At 49.6% G+C, this 24,240-nt stretch overlaps 1 protein-coding gene across 1 annotated transcript in view; it reads left to right on the top strand.

Moving 5' to 3' along the window:
• SHB (SH2 domain containing adaptor protein B) overlaps positions 1–24,240 on the top strand; it is a 135,458-nt gene that overhangs the window by 89,490 nt on the left and 21,728 nt on the right. The window contains exons 4-5 of the mRNA XM_037494646.2: positions 7,963–8,134; positions 13,703–13,822. Coding sequence (XP_037350543.1) covers positions 7,963–8,134; positions 13,703–13,822 — 292 coding nt within the window. The remainder of the gene's footprint in view (positions 1–7,962; positions 8,135–13,702; positions 13,823–24,240) is intronic.

Raw genomic sequence — 24,240 nt, 5'->3', positions numbered from 1 at the left:
AGATTGCTAAGTCCCATCTCCAGAATTCAGTAGGTTTGGGTATGAGGCATGAGAACTGACATTGCTAACAAACCCCAAGTACTATGATGATGCTGATCTAAGGACCCTATTTTGAGATCCTAGCACATACTTGGTATACTCACTGCTGGGTTAGGGTAGAGTTGGGGAGGGGAAGGAATAGGCCAGCTGGGTGATACCAGTGCCACCTCCTCCAGGAAGCCTTGCCTGACATTACAAGCCCCTTCCCACCCTCACCCCAGGTTGGGTGGGACTCTATTCCTAACACATCCTGTACAGGTATGCATTGGTTTGTTCTGGAAAGCCAGATCTACACTTATTACTGTCTGATGGGGGGGAGGGAGGGTGGATACTAACCTGTTGGTCCCCCTTAGCCAGGTAGCCTTTGAAGTTTTGATACCTTGCCAGCCCATCAAATGAGGCTTAAAGGGGAAGAGAAAGGGAAGGAAAGGTCCCAGGTACGTCTGTCTAAACCATTGTGAGTCATCTCTGAGCCAGCTAAGTTTAAATAATCCTGTTAGGGTAAAGGAGAGGGGAATGGAGAGAGGACAGGAAATTAACATTTATGAGCACCGGTTAAGCAGCTAGTCTGGGCTAACCCTGTGAAGCCCTCAAGGTGGCTCTGGTTTCATTGACAGCACTCGGCTCAGAGAGGGCGAGCGGCTGGCGTGGTCACACAGCTGGCGAACTCGGGTCACTCTGCCCACAGCGCCGTTGCCTCTCCGCTGCTGCATTGACATCTCCAGTGTGGGAGGGGCTGGTTATCCCCTTTGCCTGGTGCTGGTGTGAGGTGGTTTGGGTTATTGAGACAGACGCCACTGCTCCCTCTCTGTGCTGACTTCAAAACTTGTCACAGTCACCATCAAATGCAAACATTCTGAAGCCTGTAGCGCTGACGTGTGCGTCAGACCCTGCTCCAGGCTTGCTGTTTCCACCGAGCCCTGTGACTCATCTTCCTGCGCTCAGAATAAACAGGCTTGGTCTCTGCAGAAGGCTTCTCAGGAAATCTCAGACATGCCACCGACACCCCATGTGCCCAGCGCACCTCCTTACCACTGGCCCCGCTCAGGCTCCCTCAGTATTCCTGCCCCCCCTTCACAGCTTCCCAGAATGCCTTGGGCCTGCAAGGAAATTAACAATTGTGTTTGTACCGGGAGCTTTTTGCTATGTAATGAGTAACAGTTGTAATTAATGTTTAACACGTGTGAACAGCAGGTCTGCCGAGAAAAGGAGATTTAAATGAGAGAGCTGGGATCACTTGCTTCCTCTGGCTAATATGTTACTGAGGGACAGGTTTTTCCAGTTGGTTTTTTCTATTTGACATATGAATGAATTCATTTAGTAGCCAAAAAAAAAAAAAGAAGAAGAAGAAATGCACTAGCGTTTAATAACTTTGGTTCATCTGCTAAATTATATTGATAGAAACGTTCCTTCAAGTGCCTTTGTCTGCAAGTGAAAAAAAAAAAAATAGACAAAACCCAGATACTATAGAAACTTATCTTTGCTCTTCTGTTTGACTAGTCAGAGATCTTCGTGTGATAGATTCTGCCTGCCTTGTTCATACCCAAGTCCCCACCTGGCTCAGTTCTCTTTAGGATGCTGAAATACATGGTTTCCTGGCACAGAGATGCTTTGTCTTAATCTGCCATACACTTGTCTTCTCTTCATGAGGCTGAGGGACCTGTGTAGTGGACAGCGTTTTTGAGGGGCTGTTGTCTGGTCTGAACCCCAGGGAGCAGCTGAGGGTGTCCCTACCTGTCTGAAGGTTGGTTCCTGGGTTCTGAGGCCATATTGGGAGTGGGGACACTGTGTCGGTGGGTGGCAGAGAGGCTCCTGAGAGCCATGCACCTGTCTTCCTGCCCCCCACCAATCGCCCCCACCCCTATCACTCCCTTCCCTTCTGTGGACAGCAGCATCGGAACCAAACATGCAGCTGGACTGGGGTTCTGGGGCTCCTGAACCAGGAGCATTTCCCAGCCTGCTCCCTGGGGATCTCCTGAGATTTGTGGAGGGGAACAGTCCCTTTCCCGGACTCTAGAATTCTAAATACTGGGGGTGTCTGTGGGTGGACGTGTCAGCCAGCATGCTGGCTTCTCCAGCCAATGGGGAAGCCCAGTCCTGAACCAGCAGTGGCACACGCACAGGTGCCAGGGGATCTGGTTTAAAGCTCCCCCAGCTGCATCTAGCTAGCGAGGTGACCTAGGTCATGATAGATGCTGAGAGTTGGGGATACAGCCAGTGCTCATGGCGCTGACTCTTGAATCACCGTTACTACTACTGTTTCTGTGAGTGTGGTACCCCTACACAGGATTACTAGATGCCTCTGGGATCCAGCCTAACTGTTGAGTTGGGGCAAGTCAGTCCCTTTCCAGCAGCATTTTCGAGTGGCTATTGACTGCCGTGGCAGCCACCTGTGGGCTAAACTCCCAGGGAGAAGGGGAGTTCACCAGCCTCCTACTTCTTGTCTGTGAATGAGTTACGGTGAAGCTGGCTGGCTTCGACAGCATTTGGGTCATTTAATCATTTTCGTCAGGATTCTTCATTATATGTGCTGGAACCTCAGCAGCCCTTGGAGTGAGTTCTTTGCACCAGACTGTGGTATCTGCTCTTCCTTTAGGAGGGTGCAGAATAAGAAGACCCGGGCATGCCCCCTCATGCCGGGCCCTCTTTCCTGGCCCAGGAGTGGGTGTGCGTGTGTGGACGTCGATCCTGCAACCCAGCCAGTGTCCTGGCACCTGCCTCACAGCCTTCCCAATGCCCAGCTCCCTGCTGCCTCCCCTCACAATGAGGACTTCTGTTCTCCACACCGCCCCTGACATGTGGCAGTGCAGTGCCCTGGGGCCTGCATGTGTCTGCGAGGTGAAAACAGACGCCTCTTGTTGGCGATCTGGAATCCAAACCAAACATTTGCTGAGCTGCCTGTTGTCTTACAGCCTAGCCAGAGCTGCAACTTTCACTGGCCAGGCAGGTGGTGCAGAGGGGAAAGTGAGGCCTGCTCTTGAGCTAGAGGGGGCTTCACCGCTCTGGGCCTTAGTTTCTGCATCAGTCAAATAGGAGTTGTAATTCTTGCTATGCTGTGAGGAGCAGATGCGATGACACAGAACGTATGTTTAGAAAGGTGAAGCAGCAGAGGACTATTGTTCTGGGCAAAGTTTTAAGTGTCATGAAAGTATAGACTCGAGGGTCATGTGGGCCACTCCATCTTCCCCAACCAATGCACAACCTCCCTCCTTGCCCCCCGCCCCCACTCCCAACAGTCAGGCAGCACCCCCTTCTGTGCCTTTCCAACCTCTTCCCCTTTCCCCTTCCTGGCCTCCCCCACAAACACGAGAGCCCCTGCTTGGCTGCCAATGGTGTGAAGGAATTGGTCCAAGGACTGCTTGGAGGAGTGCCTAGGGCACCTTCATTCTATTTTCTGTGCCGTGGTGTTTTCAGAGTAACAGTCACATCTGTGAACAAACACCAGGCCTGGAAGAGTCTCCAGGCCCCTCCAATCCACCCCACATGGTTTACAGACAGGGTGCATATTCATTTCTGCCCCATCCAAGGCGGTCTAGAGCAGCCTCTTCCGCAGGCAAAGAACTATGAGTCACTGTGCAAGTGTCTTGTTTCCAGTCATTCTGATCCTTGTTGCCTCTGCTGAGAGGACTCTCCATCCTGCACTGGAGAACCGGGGTGGGTGAAGACTCCAGGCCAGCCAGAAAAAAGCAGTCCCTAAACTGGAGCCTGTTGCAGGCCTCATTAGGGGCTCCCTTGGCTCCCCTCCAGTTCCTGTGGTGGTCCCTGTGCTCAGGGGCCACCGTCCACACCTTGGGTCCGCAGGGCTGATTGGGAGATTTGTGACCTGTGCTTCTCTCCCTGCCTCTCCCCAGGAAAGGCATTTTAATAGCACCCCCCAGGTGAGAGGAGGCCACCCCAGGAGCTCCCAAAGCAGAGGGGTCAAGGGCCGAGTCTGGGGCTCACTGCTAGGAACCTCACCCTGCCCATCTGAGTTGCCCCTCCCTCTTGCAGAACTCTGACTCCCCGTTAGTAATTGCCTATAGGCAGAATTAATTAGGTTTTGTCATTCTAACGGTTCGCAGGGGTGGCATATTTTTCCCTCTAAATACAGATATTCTTTTGAGGACTTGTGTATCTTTTGCAGAAAATCGCTAAATTAAAAGAATTGCCATTTTAAATTGCAGATTAAGAAGAAACTTAATTAGAAGGAATGAAAGCAGTTGTGTTCGGAGCTTTTGTTCTTAGTATTTTTTTTCCTTCTTGTGCTGCTGAATCACTGCACTTGGAGTTTGTATATTTTTATTTTAGGTGAAGTGATTTGCCTAATTAAGCCTGTCATTCATCACCACCTGTTCCCTCTAAAATATATAGCTATATTATTAAGCTTGTAAGCGAATGTATAAATTAATTCAGCGGGGAATTACAGTGTTGACTGGGACATTATTAGGTTTTATCCAATTTATCTGGTATGAAAACCGATACTTTTCCCCAATAAAGCAAAACAGCAGCTCATTAAGTTTCTTCACTCATTTGTTGAGTACTTACTATGTTTAAGGCATGGGCTAGGTGTGGGGGGCAGGAACAAATAAAGAGCAGCCCCTGCCTTCTAAAGGCTCATAGGGAGTCAGACTAGAAAACTGGCAGCTGGGGTACCATAGACTAAGATACAGGTGAGTCTGGAGAGGAAGTGAAGTCAGGGAAGGCTTCTGGGAAGAAGTGATCCCTGACGGGCACGTGGAGTCAGGCAGAGAGGCTGATGGTGGTAATGGGGGCAGGAGAGTCTCAGTAATTCTGGCAGACAGAGGACACAGCCTGGAAGGAGACTTGGTGAGACCCGAGACTGAACAGGCATTGAGGTCCTAGACAGGCATCGAGGTCCTAGAAAGCCACTTTGGTCCTGCTGGGGAGGTTGGATTCCTCTCCCAATCCATGTTCCATGCTCCTCTCTCCTCTCGTCTCACTTTCTGTGCCAGTAATGTGTTAGAGGATTTTGTATTGGCGGGAATCCCCAAATTTTTATTTTAGCCAGGGAACCCTAGGTTGTCAGAGGTGAAAGTGCCTCCCAATTCATTTTGTCCCTCCCTCTCCTCAGCCTGTGGCAAATCTAAGCCATGCCATCAGCTGCCTGCCACATTGTTGACAGCTGGAATGTTAGCAGAGGGGAGCTATGGTGGTGAAGGCACGCAGGTCCCATGCTCCCTACGTAGCGCCAGGATCTCCATTCCAGTGGGACCTCACACAGGGGGTGTCCCTGATTGCCCCATGAGTGATCAGGTCCTGCTGGAATCACCTGCTATATCCTCCTGTGAAGACAGTCTCCCACCTCCCTGCCAGGGTTGCCCCCAAACCCTTCTCCATTTTCCTGGATCACAGGCTGGGGGCATCTCTAGGTTGGGTTGGCGTCCAACCTGCCGTCTCACAGAGTTTAAGTTTGCTGTGGTTCTTTATGCCAGCCCCACCCCCCAGTGCTCAGGCCTAAAGCCTGTGTCACTCTCACTCTGCTATGTCTGCCTGCACAGGGCCCAGAAGCTGCCCACTCACTGCCACCTCCACCCACACCCCCAGTGCCACCAGCAGCAGCTTCCTTATTGCCCCCTCCATCTCTGTCATCTATTTTAATTAATATACTTTAAAGAGCAGTTTTAGGATCACAGCAAAATTAAGTGAAGAATACTGAGAGTTCCCATTTATCTCCGCCTTCTATGTCTTAAGCACAGCAATCTGCTTTTTTAATTTTTTTTTAAAGATGCCAAGTCAGGGCCTCCCTGGTGGCGCAAAGGGTTAAGCACTGCACTATGAAGCAATCCGCAGCCTCTGCAGCACGAGTTTGATCCCCAGCCAGCCAGGGAGCTACCCACATGGCGCAGCAGACCTCTCCTGAGTTGCCTGCTGCTCCCCTCAGCAGTGTATTTCAGTCAGTCTGTTCTGTTCCCCACTGTGTCTCTGGTGAATCCTTTCACCTCCCGCATCTCTGGCCTGTGCCCCAGCTCTTGTATGCATAAATAAATCTTTTAAAAAATAATAAAATTACTTAAAAAAAAGACCACGGCCAAGTCAAAACCTTCCCCAGCAAAACATCAGGAGGGGTCTCCATTTTTCTCAGAATAAAACCAAACTCCTTCCCAGGGCCCCCAAAGCCTCCAATCTGGCTCTGCTTCCTATTCTCCCTTCCCCCTCCTTCACTTCACCAACACCCTAGACACGTCCCCACCTCAGGGCCCTTGAACTTGCTCTTCCCGTAGGCTTGGTATGTCCTTCCCACAGATGTCCACATGACCTGTCCCTCCTTTCCTTCAGGAATTCATTCAGATGTCACCTTATATATAATAAAGAGGTCTTCCTGCCCTGCTTTATTTTCCTGCAACGCCCTTCCCAGCAGCTGGTATGCTTCAGATCTCACTTCACTCATTGTCCCTCCCACATAAGGCTGGGGTTTTGTCTGTTTTGCCCACTGCTATTTTTCCCATCCTGAACTGTGCCTTGCACCATGAGAAGGTGTTCAGGAGTCAAATAGGTGGATAGACTGCCTGCCAGACCCTGCTGCAGCCACCAGAGTGACCACACTCATGTCTGGAACCTTCCATTGGCAGGACCCTCCCTTCCTGCTGTTTTCCAAGATGGCTAATAGAGCAGAGTCTTTTGGAGGAATAGAATGTTCCACAGTCCTGATGGGGGAACTTCCTCAGTGGATAGGCCAGGGACAAGTTTACTCATATCCTCCCAGTAGACAGCACATCACCATAGTCAGGTCTGGGGCCTCCCACCACCCTCGTGAACGTGAGGTTGATTGCTCTGTGTCTGGCGAGGTCAGAGGATGCCTCACCATGTCCTTGCTTGCTGGTTGGAAGGAGGTGTCTACTTTTGTGTGGACCTGCAGCTGGCTTTAGAACCTTGTTCTGCAGGTCCCGGCCCAGTTAACTCTTCACAATAGCCTAGTGAGGTAGGAAATGGAACCTCAGAGAGGTTAAGTGACTTAGCAAAGGCACAGAGCTGGTCATAGCATGCTTAGGAGAGGAGCTTGGCTTGGTTCAGAAGCTTCTGTGAAGCTTCTTGGTTCCACCATGTCCACAGTGAGCGGACACAATAGTAATATTCATAACCCCACTGACAGAGTATAACACACAGGCACTCTGCTAAGACCTCTAGGTGCAACACTTATTGAATCCTCATAGCAACCCCCTGAGGCGGGTGATGTCATTATCCCTGGTTTTCAGAGGGGGAATCTGAGGCCCAGAGAGATAAGTGAAAAAGTGGACTAGCTGGTCCCCAGGAATCCTTCCAGCAACTCCAGTTTCAGCTCAGTATTTTCTGTCTTTGTGGGGTATCTTCAGGATCCTGCCCTCAGGGGGGCAGCCCCCCACCCCAGTCCCCTGGGGGTGAACAATGCTGCTATGGCCCAGGGCAGAGAGGGAAGCATGTGGCAAGATCTGTCCCACGTGCTGGGTGCTGCTCCAGCCTCACCACGGGGCGGGCAGTGTGTGGGACCCACACAGGGGCCCTGAATGAAAAGCATTAGACTTGCAGGATGCAGCATGACCGTGGACTAGAAATCTGTAGGGTTTTCCCAGGAGAAGGGCAGATGTCACCACTGGTGGGATGGAGAATGGGAGGAAAAGAAGCACTTGGAGGCAACTTGAAAGAACAGCTTTCTCCCCAAAGAACTGTCCAGGGGACTGAGACCCCCATTGGAGTGCCATGCTCCCTGCTTGAGGGGGTGCAGGGGATTCTTTTGGGGATGAGGCAGAGTAGGTGGCCTCTGGAGACTCAGCCAGCCCATTGAAGGCACCTGGCTCTGAGGGCACCTGCACTTCCTGTTTTTGGAAGCCCAGATCTTTTGGGCCATCTTTGTTCCCTGCCTGGAACCGTCTACTGTTGCCCTACTATACGCCTCCCAATAACTCCTCGCACTGAGCACTTAGTAACTGTACTTTCTCTCTCCCACAGCCCAGTTCAATGGCAACGACAAACGCCAGTCATCCCCCTCGCCTTCCCGGGACCGGCGGCGCCAGCTTCGAGCCCCTGGAGGGGGCTTCAAGCCCATCAAACACGGAAGCCCTGAATTCTGCGGGATCCTGGGAGAAAGAGTGGACCCTGCTGTCCCACTGGAGAAGCAAATGTAAGTTCTCATGGAGCCAATCACAGCCTCAGCTCCCAGTTCAAGGTCAAGCCACCATCAGGTCAAGCTGGGATTAGGATGTACGTCCCCTGACTTTCCAGCTCCATGCTTTCTCTCCACACTCCACTGCCACCCTTACTTTTGATGACTACTAGGAGGGACTACAAAATCAGCGTCCTCACAGGTCACCCCTCACTCTTACATCTAGTTTCTAATTGCATCATGCAGCAAATGAGTTCTCGACAAGCTAAGGATAGATATACGAAATCTGGCCCGCTACAGGCAAAACTGTAAATTAGATCTGTTTTCTAGCTACTGTGATTTTTTTTTTTTTTTTAATACAAGCACTGGGTACAGTCAGAAGCGCGGGAGGGTGAGAAAATTCACCAGAGCCAGAGCAGAACAGGCAGACTGACGAAGTACACTGCTGAGGGGAGCAGCGGGCGGCAGGAGAGGTCTGCGCGCCATGTGGGACCCTCACCCGGCAGCCGGGGATCAAACCGGCGCTGCAGAGGCCACGGGCAGCTTCGCAACCCAGCGCTCAACCGCCACACCACCGGGGAGGCCCTACTGTGATGTTTTTGCCCCACATAATAGGTACAAGGTTGATCAAGACTTTTGCACTCTTGATTTGGGTTTTCTCAGCCCCTCTTCCCAAAGATTTCCTACCTCCACTCAGTGGCCAAGTCCCATCCCTCCCTCCTGCCCCTTGGCTATGATTATCAGCTCCCTTCTCTGCTGGGGTCTCACTCTGTGCAGGTCCCCACCTGCCCTGAAACCTTCATTGGCTCCCCATCACCTTCAGGTTAAAGTCCCCTCTTACTTAGCCTGTCCTCTTCAACCCCCCTGCTCTGTGGATTGCCTCCAGGCTGCCCTTTCAGTTTCTCACCTTGATAATGCAGGTCCTGGATCTCATGCTAGTGCCTTTGGTTGTATCATCCTCTTAGCAAGCATGTGATAAACGGGGTCATCCCCATTGCATGGATGAGAAAATCAGGGCTCCGGGTGGTGCAGAGCTGTGGCTGGGATCTCTCAGCTCAGAGTGCTAAGGTAGGATGCGAACTCCAGCTGTGTGACTCGACCTCACATGCTCCCCTTGCTTCCCTCTCCTCGTCCACACCTGGCTCTGAGCCGGCACTCTGTCAGGCCAAGACATTAGCCAACACCAACCTGGTTTCTCGTGGGACTGTCTTGTGCGATCGTGGTCCTATATTAGTTCCCCCTGGGGGATTCTGGTCTCTGCACAGCCGGCAGCGCATCCCTCACAGGAAACGCTTGCTGGGTGAGCAGGATGCAGGGCTTCCCGAATGATGTCATGTGTTCGGGGGCCCTGTTTTAAGCATGTGCTGTCATCTCAGGAGGCTGCAGCCCACGCCTGCTATACCCAGCACGTTGGTGAAACACTCCCAGCGGGTGTTGTGTTAATCCTTTCTCACAGCCACCCAGATTGGGTGGCAGGTTTCGCTCATTTCTGATCAAACTGTGCATGTTTTAATCAACAAACAAAATATCACCCAGAGCTGCCTGGGAGCTGTTCAGCCTGCATCCTGACCCAGGCTGGCCTAGGTTTGTCCGGCCAGCCCCGACCCACCTTCTTTGCAAGCCAGGGCAGAGCCTTCTCTGGGTTGGGGGTCCCTCAAGGGCACTTGTGCTTGACAAGGCCCTGGCCAGCTCCAGTGTTATGACTGGCTTTTCTTCCCCTATCATCGTGACTCCCCAGGATTATTCTGGCCTGTCAGATACCCTGACTCATCACCTGAGAGGTATGCTTAGGTAAAATCCCACTTCCTGCAGAGCCTGGTGACCCAGGCAGAGAGGATCACCTAATCCCTCACCTGGCTGATGGTGTCTGAGTTTAAGAGGCACCTTCAAGCCCCAGCCTCTCCTCTACCCTAGCTTAGGTTAGGGAGGGTGGCTGCTGAGGCACTGGAGCGGATGCCCCAGGTTTGAGGGTTGTTGACTGTGGGCAGTTCTTCCTATAATGCTTGGATAGTAGAAAGACTGCTCAGGTACTCGGGGACCACCCCCTGCCTCCTGGAAGTAGTTGCCCACCCCACCCTCTCCATCCAGCATCATTATTACCATCAGCATGTTGACTTGTTTTGGTCATGAACTTCTTTAAAGCAAATAAAGAAATAAAACAATCTTGACCTCATATCCCTTTCTAACTCTTGCCCTGCTTAGAACATACACTCTATGAGGGCCGGAACCTGTCTGGGTTCACCGCTCTGTCCTAGGTGCCTGGAACAGGGCCTGGCATGTAAGTGGCGCTCAGTAAACAGCTGCCCATTGATTGAGCCAAATCCCATCGAGCTGTCATACTTCTCTCCCACTCTCTCACCAAAAGCTGCTTCCCTTCTCTGCCCAGGTCACCAGGTGACCACCCCTGTCCCCCATGGCAGTCCACCCCCTCCTTTGGAGACTTTCTGTTCCGGTTTTTCTCCTGCCTCCCTTGGCCACTCTTTCCTTCATCTCCCCAGCTGACTCCTCACCTCAGCTTGACCTAGAGATCAGGCTGTCCGGGGTTACCAGCTATGTACTGTGCTCCAGACCCGGTGCCTCACCAGTATGCATCCCCAGCTCACACCTCTCCCAAAACTCCCCACTCTTACCTCCAGCTGCCTTCTTAGCATCTCCACAACTCATGTAACTGTTCACACCTGGGCTTCTCATCCTCTTATTCCAGACACTTGCTCCTCCCCCAGCTTCCCCATCACCACACAGGAAAGCACATCAGCCTCGCTGCTCACGCCACACACCCGGCGTCATCTTTGTTCCTTTTCAGGTCTTGCACCAGCATCTAATGCATTGTCATGTTCCACCAGTCCCCATCCAGATAAGTCCAGAGCCATCTGTTCCTCTCATCTCCTGGGCCACCTCCGATCTGGACCACTGTAGTAGCCTCCTGACCTGGCTCCCAGTTCACTTCAACTCTGGCCCTCTTCAGGGCAACCTGGGCCATCTTTTACAGGAGAATGAGCAAGTACTATCTCTCTGTAAAATCCTCATTTCCTTGCACTCTGCTAAGCGCAGGGCCTTAGGTAGCTGGGCCCAATTTAGTGTCCTTTGACTCATTTCTCCCACCCTCTGCCTGAGTCTCCTTTGAGACTGCCTTTCTCTCCATGTGAAGTAGCTGGAGCAGTCAGGGAAGGAAGCAGCAGTTTATCCTGCTCACCCACTGGGGATTAGCCTTAACGAGGCCCCAGAGCCCTCCGAGGCCCAACTGCCACCACCTCGCCTCTCTTCGGCGCAGCTTGCTCCTGTGCTCGGGAACCGGCAATCTGTGAGCAGGACTTCCCTGGAGACCAATTCTAGGCCTTTCCCCAAGGATGACTCTGCTTGAAATGGCTGGAACTTGCTTTCCTAATAAAGCTACATTTTTGTCAGCTCACTGTGGGGGCAGGGGGGTGGCAATGGTGTGTTCCACAGGTGAAACTTCCTGGAAAGCAACCCAACCTCACCAATTCTATTTTCTCCTGTTGCTCAAGTCAGCTCCGTCCTTGTGTTTCTCCCAAGTACAGTCTTGTATCCTTCCTAAAGCATAACTTAAGCCTTCATGTCTCTGGAAGTGTTTTATTATGACAACCCTTGCAGACTCCGACTTGGTATTCCTCTTTATTTCAGTGTTTAAGTTTAGAAAGCAAGGTGGGTCTGTTGCTGAGTCCCCACCAGATGTCCAGCCTGGGGAGTGGTTGCCTCCTGGGTGGTCAGCAGCTCAGTCACATGCCCATTAGACAGGAACATTCGTGTCCACTGTCCGGACCTTGCTTTTCTAGAGCTGGCAGGATTTTTTTTTCAGGTTATAATTCTGTCACTGCCAGAATTCAGAACACTGCTTGTGCAGAAAGCGCTTAGTGAGGGCCTCCCCGGTGGCACAGCGGGTTGAGCACAGCGCTGTGAAGCTGTCCATCAGCCTCTGCAGTGCTGATTCGATTCCCGGCCGGCCAGGGAGATACCCACATGGGGAGGCAGACCTCTCCTGTCTCACCCGCTGCTCCCCTCAGCACTGTTTTCAGTCAGTCTGCCTGTTCTGCTCCCCGCTCTGTCTCTGGTGAATCCTCTCACCCTCCCACTCCTCTATCCTGAACCCCAGTTCTTGTATAAATCAAATCTTTTTTTTAAAAAAAAAGTGCTTAGTGAAAGGCAGCGGGACAGTTTTCTCCAAGCAGAACATCTGTCAGTAACAGGCTCTTAGAGTGCGGTTTGCAGAGCACTCCTGGCCAGGACCAAGCAGCATGCCTGTTAAACCTGAGAACTTAAGGAGCAGCCTCTGGAATAGTAAGAGCCTAAAAGCATGAGAATTAGGGGAGTTAGACACATACGTCTGCAAGTTTTCTCTACTTGCTTGTAGCTGCCATCTGTTGAAACTCGCCCCATACCAGTCCCTGCACAAGCCCATCTCTAATAGTCCTCACAGCCTCAAGCCGGCATGGAGAAAGTCTGCTTGATAGTAGAGAACCAGGGTGAAGCCAGGCTCAGCCCTCTCTTTGTGCCTCTGCTGTCCAAGTGTGCTCCGGCGCCAGTACCTTGGGTTCTCCTCCTGGCCCCACCTCTCGCCACATGCCTGCCACCCCTGTCCCTCAGACCAAAATGGAAACAAAAATGCCCGCTGAGGATGCCCACTGACTGGCACCTGTGATTGTCACTCTTCCACTGAAACACCTTCAGTGTTTCCAGTCTCAAAAATCAGTGTTTCCCCTCCATCCCGCAGTTGGGAACCTGGGCCTGTCTGCCACATTGTCCTTCCCTTCTGATCCATGCCCCATATGCTCAACAGGGACCTGGTTTGGCCACTTCACCCCCTGCCTTTCTCCTTAGACATGCGCTCTGCTGCCCACTTGCGCTGTAGCTGTCATGGTGAGCACCCTCTGATGGCTCTTCCAGACAAAGACAGGCCGCACCTCACATTGCACTCAGGTCCCCCAACCCAGCCCTGGCTCATGGCCTTAGGTCTCACTGCCGCCCCGCCCCCTTGCCTCACCCCCACCCCCACCTACAACCCCACCCCCCCACCCCGCTCCAGACTTCCTTGTTCCTAAAACATACCATGCACTGCCACCTCAGACCTTTGCCTTTGCTACCCTTCCCTGTACCAGAAATGCTCTTCTCCAGCTACTCCTTCAGGGCCTTCTCCCTCACCTCTTCAGGTCTATGCTGAGATGTCACTCTGCAGAAGGCTTCCCTGGTCACTCTGCTTCAGTAGCAGTCCCTACTATGAGCTCCCTGCTGCCCCACCTGGTCTCTTTCCTCCATCCCACTTAGTGCCGTGAGACTGCAGCGTGACTGCCCGATTATCTCCTGTTGTCTGATGCCCTCACTAGAATGTAAGCTTCACGAGGGAAGAGAATGCGCTGTGCATACAAGTCTCTCCCCAGGATCTGGGGGCAACACTCAGTAAGCTCCTACCATATGAGCGGCTGAACGCAGGCACACATACTACCTGCCTGGCCAGGGCCTTGGCCCAGGATGCCGGCAGCTGCCTTCTGCTTCTGAGGGCCTGAGCCTTCTCAGGGAAGAGCAGACTTCAGGGTGTCGACTGCGGGTTCTGACCCTCTGTCCTCTCCCCAGATGGTATCACGGAGCCATCAGCAGAGGAGACGCTGAGAACCTGCTGAGACTCTGCAAGGAGTGCAGCTACCTTGTCCGGAACAGCCAGACCAGCAAGCACGACTACTCCCTCTCCCTGAAGTGAGTACAGCCTCGCGCACCCTGACCCGAGGGCCGCCAGCCCGTGGCAGAAAGGCCTGCACTGGCCCTCCGGGAAACTTGCCAGCACAAGTTATTTCAAGCCTTGCTGTTTCAATTTAATCTTACTCTCCTGGGATACAGAGGAGTTTTTATGTTCACCATTTCTGTCTCCCTCAAAGAGGAGGAGCCTATTCTAGGATTTATATTAAATAACCAAGAATAGCTTTCACATCTGCCGTGGGCCAGGGACTGTCTACGCTCCTAGCATACCTCACCTCTCATACCTCATGGGTCCTTTGGCGAGAAGCATGTCCCCATCTTCAGGTGAGAAAATGAGGCCCAGAGAGGAGACATGGCTGGCCCAAGAGCAGGGTCATGATTCAGGGCCAGCAGTGCCACTCTCGGGTGCCTCACAGAGCAAAGATAACCACCTCTGGTATGTTCTAGGGGGCTGTTTGTGCCGGTCTGATTTTTATGCATTACAGAGGCTGTGAGGAACTCTGGGAAGTGCCTGGAAGATTCCTACTTATGTTACGACCTGGGACTACTTTGTAACCTTGTTGACCCTCCAGGTGTTGCTATCTGTGTTGAATGAATAGGATCCAAAATTAGAAAAGAGCTTTTTTCTGATAACATAAAACCCATTTTATTTATTTTTTAAAGATTTATTTATTTGTTTTAATACAAGAGCTGGGGTACAGGCCAGAGATGCAGGAGGGTGAGAGGATTCACCAGAGACAGAGCTGGGAGCAGAACAGGCAGAAGGACCAAAATACACTGCTGAGGGGAGCAGTGGGTGAGACCACAAGGTCTGCCCGGAATCAAATCCATGCTACAGTGGCTGCGGACAGCTTCACAGCGCTGCACTCAAACCTGCTGTGCCTCCTGGGAGGCCTGAAAACCCATTTTACAGATAGGGAAACTGAGACCCACAGAGAGGAGGGATTTCCAAGGACATGTAGAGTGAGTTTGGGGCATAAACCCAGACTCTGAAGGCAGCACAGACGTCTGGCTCCCTCTCTGCTCACCCACTGTTGTTAGCCACGTGATGAACAGTGGGCCTGCTAGGATGCAGCTGTCGGGAGAGATGGTGTACAGGCCAGCCATGTGCAGCAGGCCCCGGCAGCCAGGGAAAGAGAGATGGGTCTGTACTCACTGCTCAGGCTGACCCCGCCCAGTGTGCTCAGCCCTGAGAGGCACATGACAAAGCACAGAGCATGGGCGGGAAACAGGCTTGGAAGTTCACCTGGAGCAGGGAGGATATGCAGAGACATGATCTGAACCACAAGTCTCAAGCACTGTCAGAAGGCCTTGTCATGGTTAGGGGGCTCCCAGATGGGGGAGTTAGGGGCTTGCAGTTTCCAGCTCAGTGAGAGGAAAAATTTTTTCTCAGAGCTGATCAAGAATTAGAGCCGAGAGGAGGAGGGTGGAGCAACATGGCGGCGAGGAGACGCTGCGAGTAAGATCTCCCATTAAAAAAAGTTAATAGGGAAGAAAAGTGGCAGGTCCCAGTGAGAACTGGGACACGGAAGATAAACGGGTGACGCCAGCAAACTACCCGAAGAAGAAAGTGGCCATAAAAGAGGACTAGAAGGGAGGAAAGCGCAGAACCCTGCTCCCCTCCCCCGCCCACAGAGGCGGCACTCTCCGACTGGCAGAGAGGAGGAAAACAACAAACCAAAACGACCAACAAGAAAAAACTACGCAGCAAGCGGGACTGTGAGTGGAAAGGAACTATTGCAGCCACCACACCCCATGAACGGGAGCTGTGGAGAACCCTGCAGGATTCGCCGCGGCGGTGAGCGAACGGTTCCGGGCGCCATTAGAGAAGAACAAAGACCCCGGGAGACGCGCACACAGCCCGGGCTGCCGGTAAGCTGGCGCGGGAAAGCGGCGCGCTTGGCGCGCTTGAAAAGCAAACGTGGATCGGGATCGCGGCTGCCCAGGTCCCCGCGCCTGCGACCTAGGCTTGCGGGGAGACGCGCAGAGGCCCTCACTGAGGTGAAAGTCCATCACTGAGTGAGCAGGAACCAGGCGCCCAGGCACGGGAGTGGGTGCAAAAGGCGCCATTCCCGCGCCACTGAACTGGGCTACAGCCCGCGTCCTGGACCTGAGGGCTTTGAACTGAGATTCAGGGCACGAAGTTCGGGGCGTGGGTTCTCCACGACGGTGGGGCACAAGGCAGACACAGCACCCCAAAGCCGTTGAGGTTTACCCTACCATTCCCGCTCTGTTCCCTGTCCCACGGGGTGGGGGGGGGCGAAAAACAGCCCCCCAAGGACAAGAGGAGAGATCTCTGGCGCCACCTAGCGACCAGAAAAAAAAAGTCACTAACACCCCATAGAACAAGGAAATTTCTTAAGTCTGCTTGAAAAGGGCAGAAGACTCCCGGAGGAGACAGTGGCCAGCTGGGAAGTTAGCCCACGCCAGGCCCCTTCTGACCAGCAGTCGTAGCCCACAGAGGGAACAGGCACCCACGGCCGGGGCAGACCGGGCGCGCAGAAGAGTGTGCCTGAGACCGGATGCTCAGGGACTGAGTCCCGCGTTGCCATTTTAGAACAGGGACATTTCTTCAGTAAAGTCTTCCTGAAACCAGCAGAAAGCTCCCTCAGAAGCCAGAGATGGCTCCTAGAGGAGCCAGAGGGGAGCGGAGAAGTTCACCCAAGATGCCGGCCAGTCCGAGCAACACAGTGTCCCAATGCATACGACAAATTAGAAAACAGACAGTAGGGAGTAGAAGAACCACACGCAACCTAGCAACTCCTCAGGAAAAAAGCACACCACAAAAAGAAAACCACCCCCCAGATTGCAACGACAGTAACTTGGAAGAACTTCTGAGCCTTCCAGAAAGAGAATTTAAAATTGCCGTGATTAAAAAAATGACAGAACTCATAAAGGAAAACAATGATCAGAAGAAGGAAATTGAGTCCCTAAAGAGGGAAGCAAAAGAAACGCAGGAGATCAAAGAATTAATGGAGGAACTAAAGAACTCTTGGGAAAAGCAATGAAAGCAGAATAGATGAAATGGAAGAACGAATAAGTACTCTTGAAGACACAGAAATAAAAAGAACCAAAACAGAAAAGGAAAGAGAAGTACAAAGGAAAAAGAATGAAGAAAGACTTCGGGAACTATCTGACTCCATGAGGAAAGGAAATATAAGAGTTATAGGAATTCCAGAAGGAGAGGAGAGAGATGTAGGAACAGAGAAAATATTCCAGGAGATAATTGAAGAGAACTTCCCAAATGCGAAGAAGGAGGTGAAAATTGATATACAAGAAGCAAGAAGAACACCAAACTTCCATGACGAAAGGAAAAATACAGCAAGACACATAATAGTAAAGCTCCCAAGAATCCAGGACAAGGAAAAAATAATGAAGCTGACAAGAGGGAAGAAACAGATAACATTCAAAGGAAAACCAATCAGGCTGACATCAGACTTCTCTGAAGAAACACTACGGGCAAGGAGAGAGTGGAGGGACATAGTCAACAGACTCCAAGAAAACAGATGCCAACCAAGAATACTCTATCCCGCAAAGCTCTCCTTCCTCTATGAAGAAAGAATAAGGACCTTCCCAGACAAAGAGAAACTCTGGAATTTCATTACGACTAAACCCCCACTCCAAAAAATACTACAAGGAATCCTAAAGCCAGAACCTCAGAAGGATGAATAACAACGAAAGAAGGCCAAAAAAAAAAAAAAAGTTATTAAAGGAATAAATAAAATCAAAGGAAAGACAAACACAATAGCAAATACAAATGCTAACATATCAATATTAACTCTAAATGTAAATGGACTAAACTCTTCAATAAAAAGACACAGAGTTGCAGCCTGGATTAAGAAACAAAACCCAACCTTTTGCTGTTTCCAGGAAACACATTTAGCTACAAAAGATAAAAATAGGCTCAAAGTTAAAGGATGGAAAGCAATCCTACAAGCAAATGGACCAAAAAAGAAAGCAGGAACAGCTATACTTATATCAGATAAAACAGACTTCAAACTCAAAAAAAATAAAAAGAGACCCCAATGGTCACTACATCATGATCAAGGGGACAATACTTCAAGAAGAAATAACACTCATTAACATATACTCACCAAACAAAGGAGCACCAAAATATATCAGACAACTGTTGTCCTCTCTGAAAACAGATATCAGAGAAAACACATATGTAGTGGGAGACTTCAACACACCACTATCAACAATGGATAGATCAACAATGGATAGACAAAAAATAAGTAAAGAAACTAAAGCTCTAAATAAGGACCTAGAGCATTTGGGCTTAACAGACATCTATAGAACACTAAACCCCAAAAAAACGGAGTACACATTTTTCTCAAGCGCACATGGATCATTCTCCAGGATCGATCACATACTGGGGCACAAGACAAACATCAACAGATACACCAAGATTGAAATCATATCAACCATCTTTTCTGACCATGAAGGCATCAAACTAGAAATAAACCATAAAAAGAAGGCAAGGAACTTTCCTACCTCATGGAGATTAAAAACCACACTACTGGAAGACCACTGGACTAATGAGGAGATCAAAGAAGAAATTAAAAAATTCTTTGAATTGAATGACAAGGAGGACACCAATATCCTAAATGTATGGGATGCAGCAAAAGCAGTAATAAGAGGAAAATATATAGCAATAGAAGCTCACATCAAGAAACAAGAAAGAACGCAAAGAAACAACCTCATCTCGAAGCTCAAAGATCTAGAAAAAGAACAACAAAAAAAACCCAAAACCAGTAGAAGAAAAGAAATAATAAAAACCAAAGCAGAAATAAATGAAATTGAAACTAAAAAAACAATCCAAAAGATCAATGAAACCAAGAGCTGGTTCTTTGAAAAAATCAATAAAATAGACAAACCCCTAGCCAGGCTCACAAAGGAAAAAAGGGAGAAAGCACAAATAAACAGGATCACAAATGAAAGAGGAGAAATCACAACGGACACAGCAGAAATCAAAAGAATAATCAGTAACTACTATGAACAGTTATATGGAAACAAGTTCAACAATCTAGAGGAGATGGACAAATTCCTACAACTCTACAATCACCCAAAGCTAGATAAAGAAGAAATAGAACACCTAAACAGACCAATTACAATTAGCAAAATTGAAATGGTAATCAAAAACCTCCCCAAAAACAAAAGCCCAGGACCTGATGGATTTACAAATGAATTCTACCAAACATTCAGAGACGAATTAGTGCCTATCCTTCACAAACTCTTCCAAAAAATTGAGAAGGAAGGGACAATACCAAACACGTTCTATGAAGCCAACATTACACTAATACCAAAACCAAACAAGGACAACACAAAAAAGGAAAACTACAGGCCAATCTCCCTAATGAACACTGATGCAAAAATCCTCAATAAATTTTAGCTATCAGAATCCAACAATGTGTCCATAAGATAATTCACCACGACCAAGTAGGATTCATTCCAGGGACACAAGGATGGTTCAACATCCGAAAATCAAACAACGTTATCCAACACATCAACAAAAAGAAATATAAAAACCATATGATAATATCAATAGATGCTGAGAAAGCTTTCGACAAAGTGCAACACGCATTCATGATAAAAGCCCTTGAAATTCTTGGGATACAAGGAACATACCTCAACATCATAAAGGCCATCTATGACAAGCCAACAGCCAGTATCATTCTCAATGGTGAAAAGCTGAAAGCAATTCCATTAAGATCTGGAACAAGACAAGGATGTCCACTCTCACCACTGCTCTTCAATATAATACTGGAAGTCCTAGCCAGAGCAATAAGACAAGAGAAAGACATCCAAGGAATCCAAATAGGAAAAGAAGAAGTCAAACTATCACTCTTTGCAAATGATATGATAATATACATAGAGAACCCCAAAAACTCCACAGAAAAACTAATTCAACTCATCAATCAGTTCAGTAAAGTGGCAGGATACAAAATCAACACGCAAAAGTCAGTAGCCTTCCTATACACAAACAATAAATCTGAAGAAGAAATAAAAAAAAACCATCCCTTTTATTATTGAAACAAAAAAAATCAAATATTCGGGAATAAATCTAACAAAAGAGGTAAAGGACCTATACAAAGAAAACTATAAAACACTGTTAAAAGAAATAGAAGAAGACACAAAGAAATGGAAAGACATCCCCTGCTCATGGATTGGAAGAATAAACATTATTAAAATGGCCATCCTACCAAAAGCAATATACAGATTCAATGCTATTCCAATCAAAATTTCAATGTCATTCTTCAAAGAAATAGAACAATTATTGATGAAATTCATATGGAATCACAAAAAACCCCGAATAGCCAAAGCTCTCCTGAAAAAAAAAGAAGGGAATGGAGGCATCACACTCCCAGACTTCAAACTCTACTACAAAGCCATAATCATCAAAACTGCATGGTATTGGAACAAGAACAGACACACAGACCAATGGAATCGAATAGAAAATCCAGAAATAAACCCACAGATTTATGGTCAACTAATCTTTGACAAAGGAGCAAAGACTATGCATTGGAGCAAAGAAAGTTTGTTCAATAAATGGTGCCGGGAAAATTGGGTCGCTACATGCAAAAGAATGAAGCTTGACCACTACCTCACACCATACACAAAAATCAACTCAAAATGGATTAAAGAACTAGACATAAGACCTGAAACCATAAAATATATAGAAGGAAATATAGGCGAAACACTACGTGATTTGCACATCAAAGACATCTTTACAGACACATCGCCCAAAGCAGTGATAGTGAAGGCAAAGATAAACAGCTGGGACTACATCAAATTAAAGAGCTTCTGTACAGCAAAAGAGACAATAACAAAAACAAAGAGAAACCCCACCAACTGGGAGAACATTTTTGCACACAACACTAATGATAAAGGACTGATCACAAAAATCTGCAAAGAGCTGATGAGACTCAGCAACAACAAAGAAAATAATCCCGTCAAAAAATGGGCAGAAGAGCTAAAAAGAAACTTCTGAAGAGGAAATGCAAATGGCCAACAGGCATATGAAAAAATGTTCAACATCACTTGTAATCAGGGAAATGCAAATCAAAACTACCATGAGATACCATCTCACACCAGTGAGAATGGCACATATTAAAAAAACTAGCAATAACAAATGTTGGTGAGGGTGTGGAGAAAAAGGAACTCTTCTGCACTGTTGGTGGGAGTGCAAACTGGTCCAACCACTATGGAGAGCTGTGTGGAGATTTCTGGACCTACTAAACATAGAGCTTCCATGTGATCCAGCAATTCCACTCCTAGGTATTTACCCAAAGGACACAGAAACATCAATTCCAAAGAGCACCTGCACCCCTATGTTTATAGCAGCACTATTTACAATAGTTAAGCTTTGGAAACAGCCCAAATGCCCAAAAATAGATGACTGGATCAAGAAGATGTGGTACATATATACCATGGAATATTACTCAGCATTCAAAAAAGATAAACACATGCAATTTGCAGCAACATGGATGGCGCTGGAAGGGATCATGCTCAGCGAAATAAGCCAAAAAGAAAAAGAAAAATACCAGATGGTCTCACTCATAGCAGGAATCTAGAAAACTTAAATAAGGGACCAGAAAAATGAATAACTATAAGAAAGCGAAAATCAAAATCAACAAAAAACTATGAACCAGAGACACTTTTTAGGGGGTGAGGGGCGGGAGGGGAGGGATTGGGGTCAAAATGGGGGGGGGTTGCAATTGTATGGGGATATAAAAATAAAATTTATTATTTAATAAAAAAAAAAAAAAAAGAATTAGAGCCATCCAAAGAGGCATCTGGAGGTGGTGAAGGTCTTGTCACTGGGAGTTTGCACCCAGGGGGCTGGTCAAACACCTTGCTGGGGAGGACACGGAAGGGGCTTCTGACCAGCTCAGAGAGCACTTGAGACACCGTATTTGCGTATTTCATTGTCCGCCATCAGACCTGAGGCTTTAAGAATCAGACTGGTTATGGCTCCCCAGGAAAACGTAATGTGCTGAATACAGCTCCACTGGGAGGCTGGGCTGGAGGTGGCCAAACCTGCAGGCTAACATTGGGCTGAGGAGAAGGCAGAGACAAAGCAGGGGCATACCACTGGCTGTGCTGACAGAGGCTGCGGCCCCTCCATGCAGCTCTCCTCCATCCCGTGACACTGGAAGGGCTCACCGTCCCTCAAGCCACGACGCTTGGTGTCTCCACCTTCCCACCTAAAGGTGAATCTCACTCTTCTGGGCTGGCAGGTGACTTCAGAGACAAGTGGAGGGCGTGTGATAGTGCTCTCCTTACCACCAGAAGCATCTCCAGCCCAACCAGCGCAGGGTGAGGACCGGAGTTCTGACAAGTCCTATCCTTCTTCTCAGTGCTCACCTTGCATGTCCCCCTAGGCCTCAGCATCCACCTCTGCCCAGGGAAGCCCTTTGTCCATAGTGTAGCAGTTATCACGTTAGCCTCACATCTGCCCAGTCAGAAGTAGCCTTTGACGCTTATTAAAGGATGCTTGTGTCTAACAGTGAGGTGTCTCTGACTCACAGAATTTCCCCTGTCTGTGGACTCAGCTGCCTTTTGTCCTTGAGGGTGCTCTGGCTGGATGGCCTGCACCTTCTAGGTCACGTGGGGAGACTGAAGGAAGACTGGACCAGCACCCCAGTTAGGACACTGTCCTCAGGCCTGACTCTGTCTTCCTGCAGGCATCCCGTCAGAACCACAGTGTGGATAACTGGTCTTTGCCCAGCGGGACTAGAAGTGGAGGGTTTAGTTCTGCATGCTTGTCTCGAGCCATTAAATCACCACTCCCAAAGACCAGAGGGGTGATCTCACCTGGTCAGCTCTCCCTTTGAAGAACCCAGAATTGTGGCATGAACTTGCTTCCCAGAGTGACCCCAGTTCCCAGTGACCAGTTGCACTGACGGCCAGGGAGTGACACTTGGCATTGATCACCTTGACTACAGATAGACTGGTCCTGGCACTGACTATCCCGGCTACTTGGGACAAACGCCAGCTTTGCTGGCCACCATGTGAGGTGCGGGGCCTTTCAGATCCCGTGGCCTGCCTGGCAGGGCCAGGGGCAGGGTGGAGAATGGCATTCCCCATGCATGGTGTTGTCAGGAGCATGGTGCAAATCGACACTGGAATTCCAGCTATGTTTTCATGTGAGCCTTGGGTCCCGCTGTGAGGGTGTTATAGAGTGGAGAAAGGATTTGGGCGAGTCTGGGCTTGGAGGACAGGACCCTCCACCCCTTTCTGCAGCAGAGATTTATCAGAGCCCTCTGTACCAGGCACTGGGCTGGGCAGCCACAGCGAGATGCAAGGTGAGAACAGCCCAGCCCAAACTGCAGGAACTCACGGTCTGGGCCGTCCCTGCCATGGAGGTTCAGGAAAAGCTGCAGGGAGGGGGGTGCACTTGAGCCTTCAAGAGAGTGGGTAGGTGGTCCCCGAACAGGTTGGCAGGCATCTCAGGTGGAAGGGGCAGCCAGGCAAAGTCCTGGGAAAGGGCCTTGGCAGAGGAGTTGAGATTCAATCAATTCTTAATGATGGGGCTACTGAAGTGGTGGCACCCACCATTAGGCTTAACCCCACTTTTCACCTGACCCTGCCTACCTGCACAAACATAGACCTTTCCTTTTTAGAAGGGCAGCCCCCCAACTCTCCCCCTGCCCCCTGCCAGTGACTTGGGCAGAGATCACCATCCTCTTCCTTACCTGAGGGTGACATCTGAAGGACCTGCCAAGACTGGAGTGGAGGCCAGTGGACCCGCACCCCAATGTCTCCCTTCCCCTCCCAAGCACTCCTAACACCCATTCAGAAGGTCTTCAGATGTCAAGAGACTTGTCTAGTCCATTCCCTTTGCTTTGTGGGTGGGGAGACTGATAGCCAGAGGGGATTCATGATTGACCTGAGAGATGGGCAGCTGTCCCCACTGAACCTACCCAGGCTGCCACTCATCTGCCCTTCCACTGAAAGCTCCCTGCACCCATGGCACCCAAGATGGCGCCCACCCTCCCTACCCCATCACATCTGAGTCCCTTTCATGGCAGACATCCCTACCTGTGAAGTAGTATTCATTTACTGAGTCCCCCCGTTGCCTCTGAACACTGCCCCCCTCTTCTCCCTGCGGAACTCCCCTCTTCCCGCTCTCATGGTGTGCACTTCCTCTCAGCTGCCAGCAGACACATTGGCCCTGGCACCAACCACTGACCCCTGGGTACACTCACTCCAGCCTCGGGGAAGCAAAGGGTTGAGCCTTCAGAAACTGGCAAGAAAACGTCACACTAACAGTTTCCTGTCTGGAAAGACAGGCAGTAGGGAACAGGGATGAAAAGTCTTGAAAAATCTCATTAAAAGGGCTCTTCAGGCACTTTAGACTGTGACTGACTCTTTGCAAGTTCTAGTTTCAGGAGTTTTTGCGCAGGAGTGTGGAC

This window comes from Talpa occidentalis, unplaced genomic scaffold, assembly GCF_014898055.3.
Source record: "Talpa occidentalis isolate TD23 unplaced genomic scaffold, MPIMG_talOcc4v2.1 talOcc4.7, whole genome shotgun sequence".
Classification (NCBI taxonomy): Eukaryota; Metazoa; Chordata; class Mammalia; order Eulipotyphla; family Talpidae; genus Talpa; species Talpa occidentalis.
Note: the sequence above shows the minus strand (reverse complement) of the source record. Positions and strands in the feature narration are given on the sequence as shown.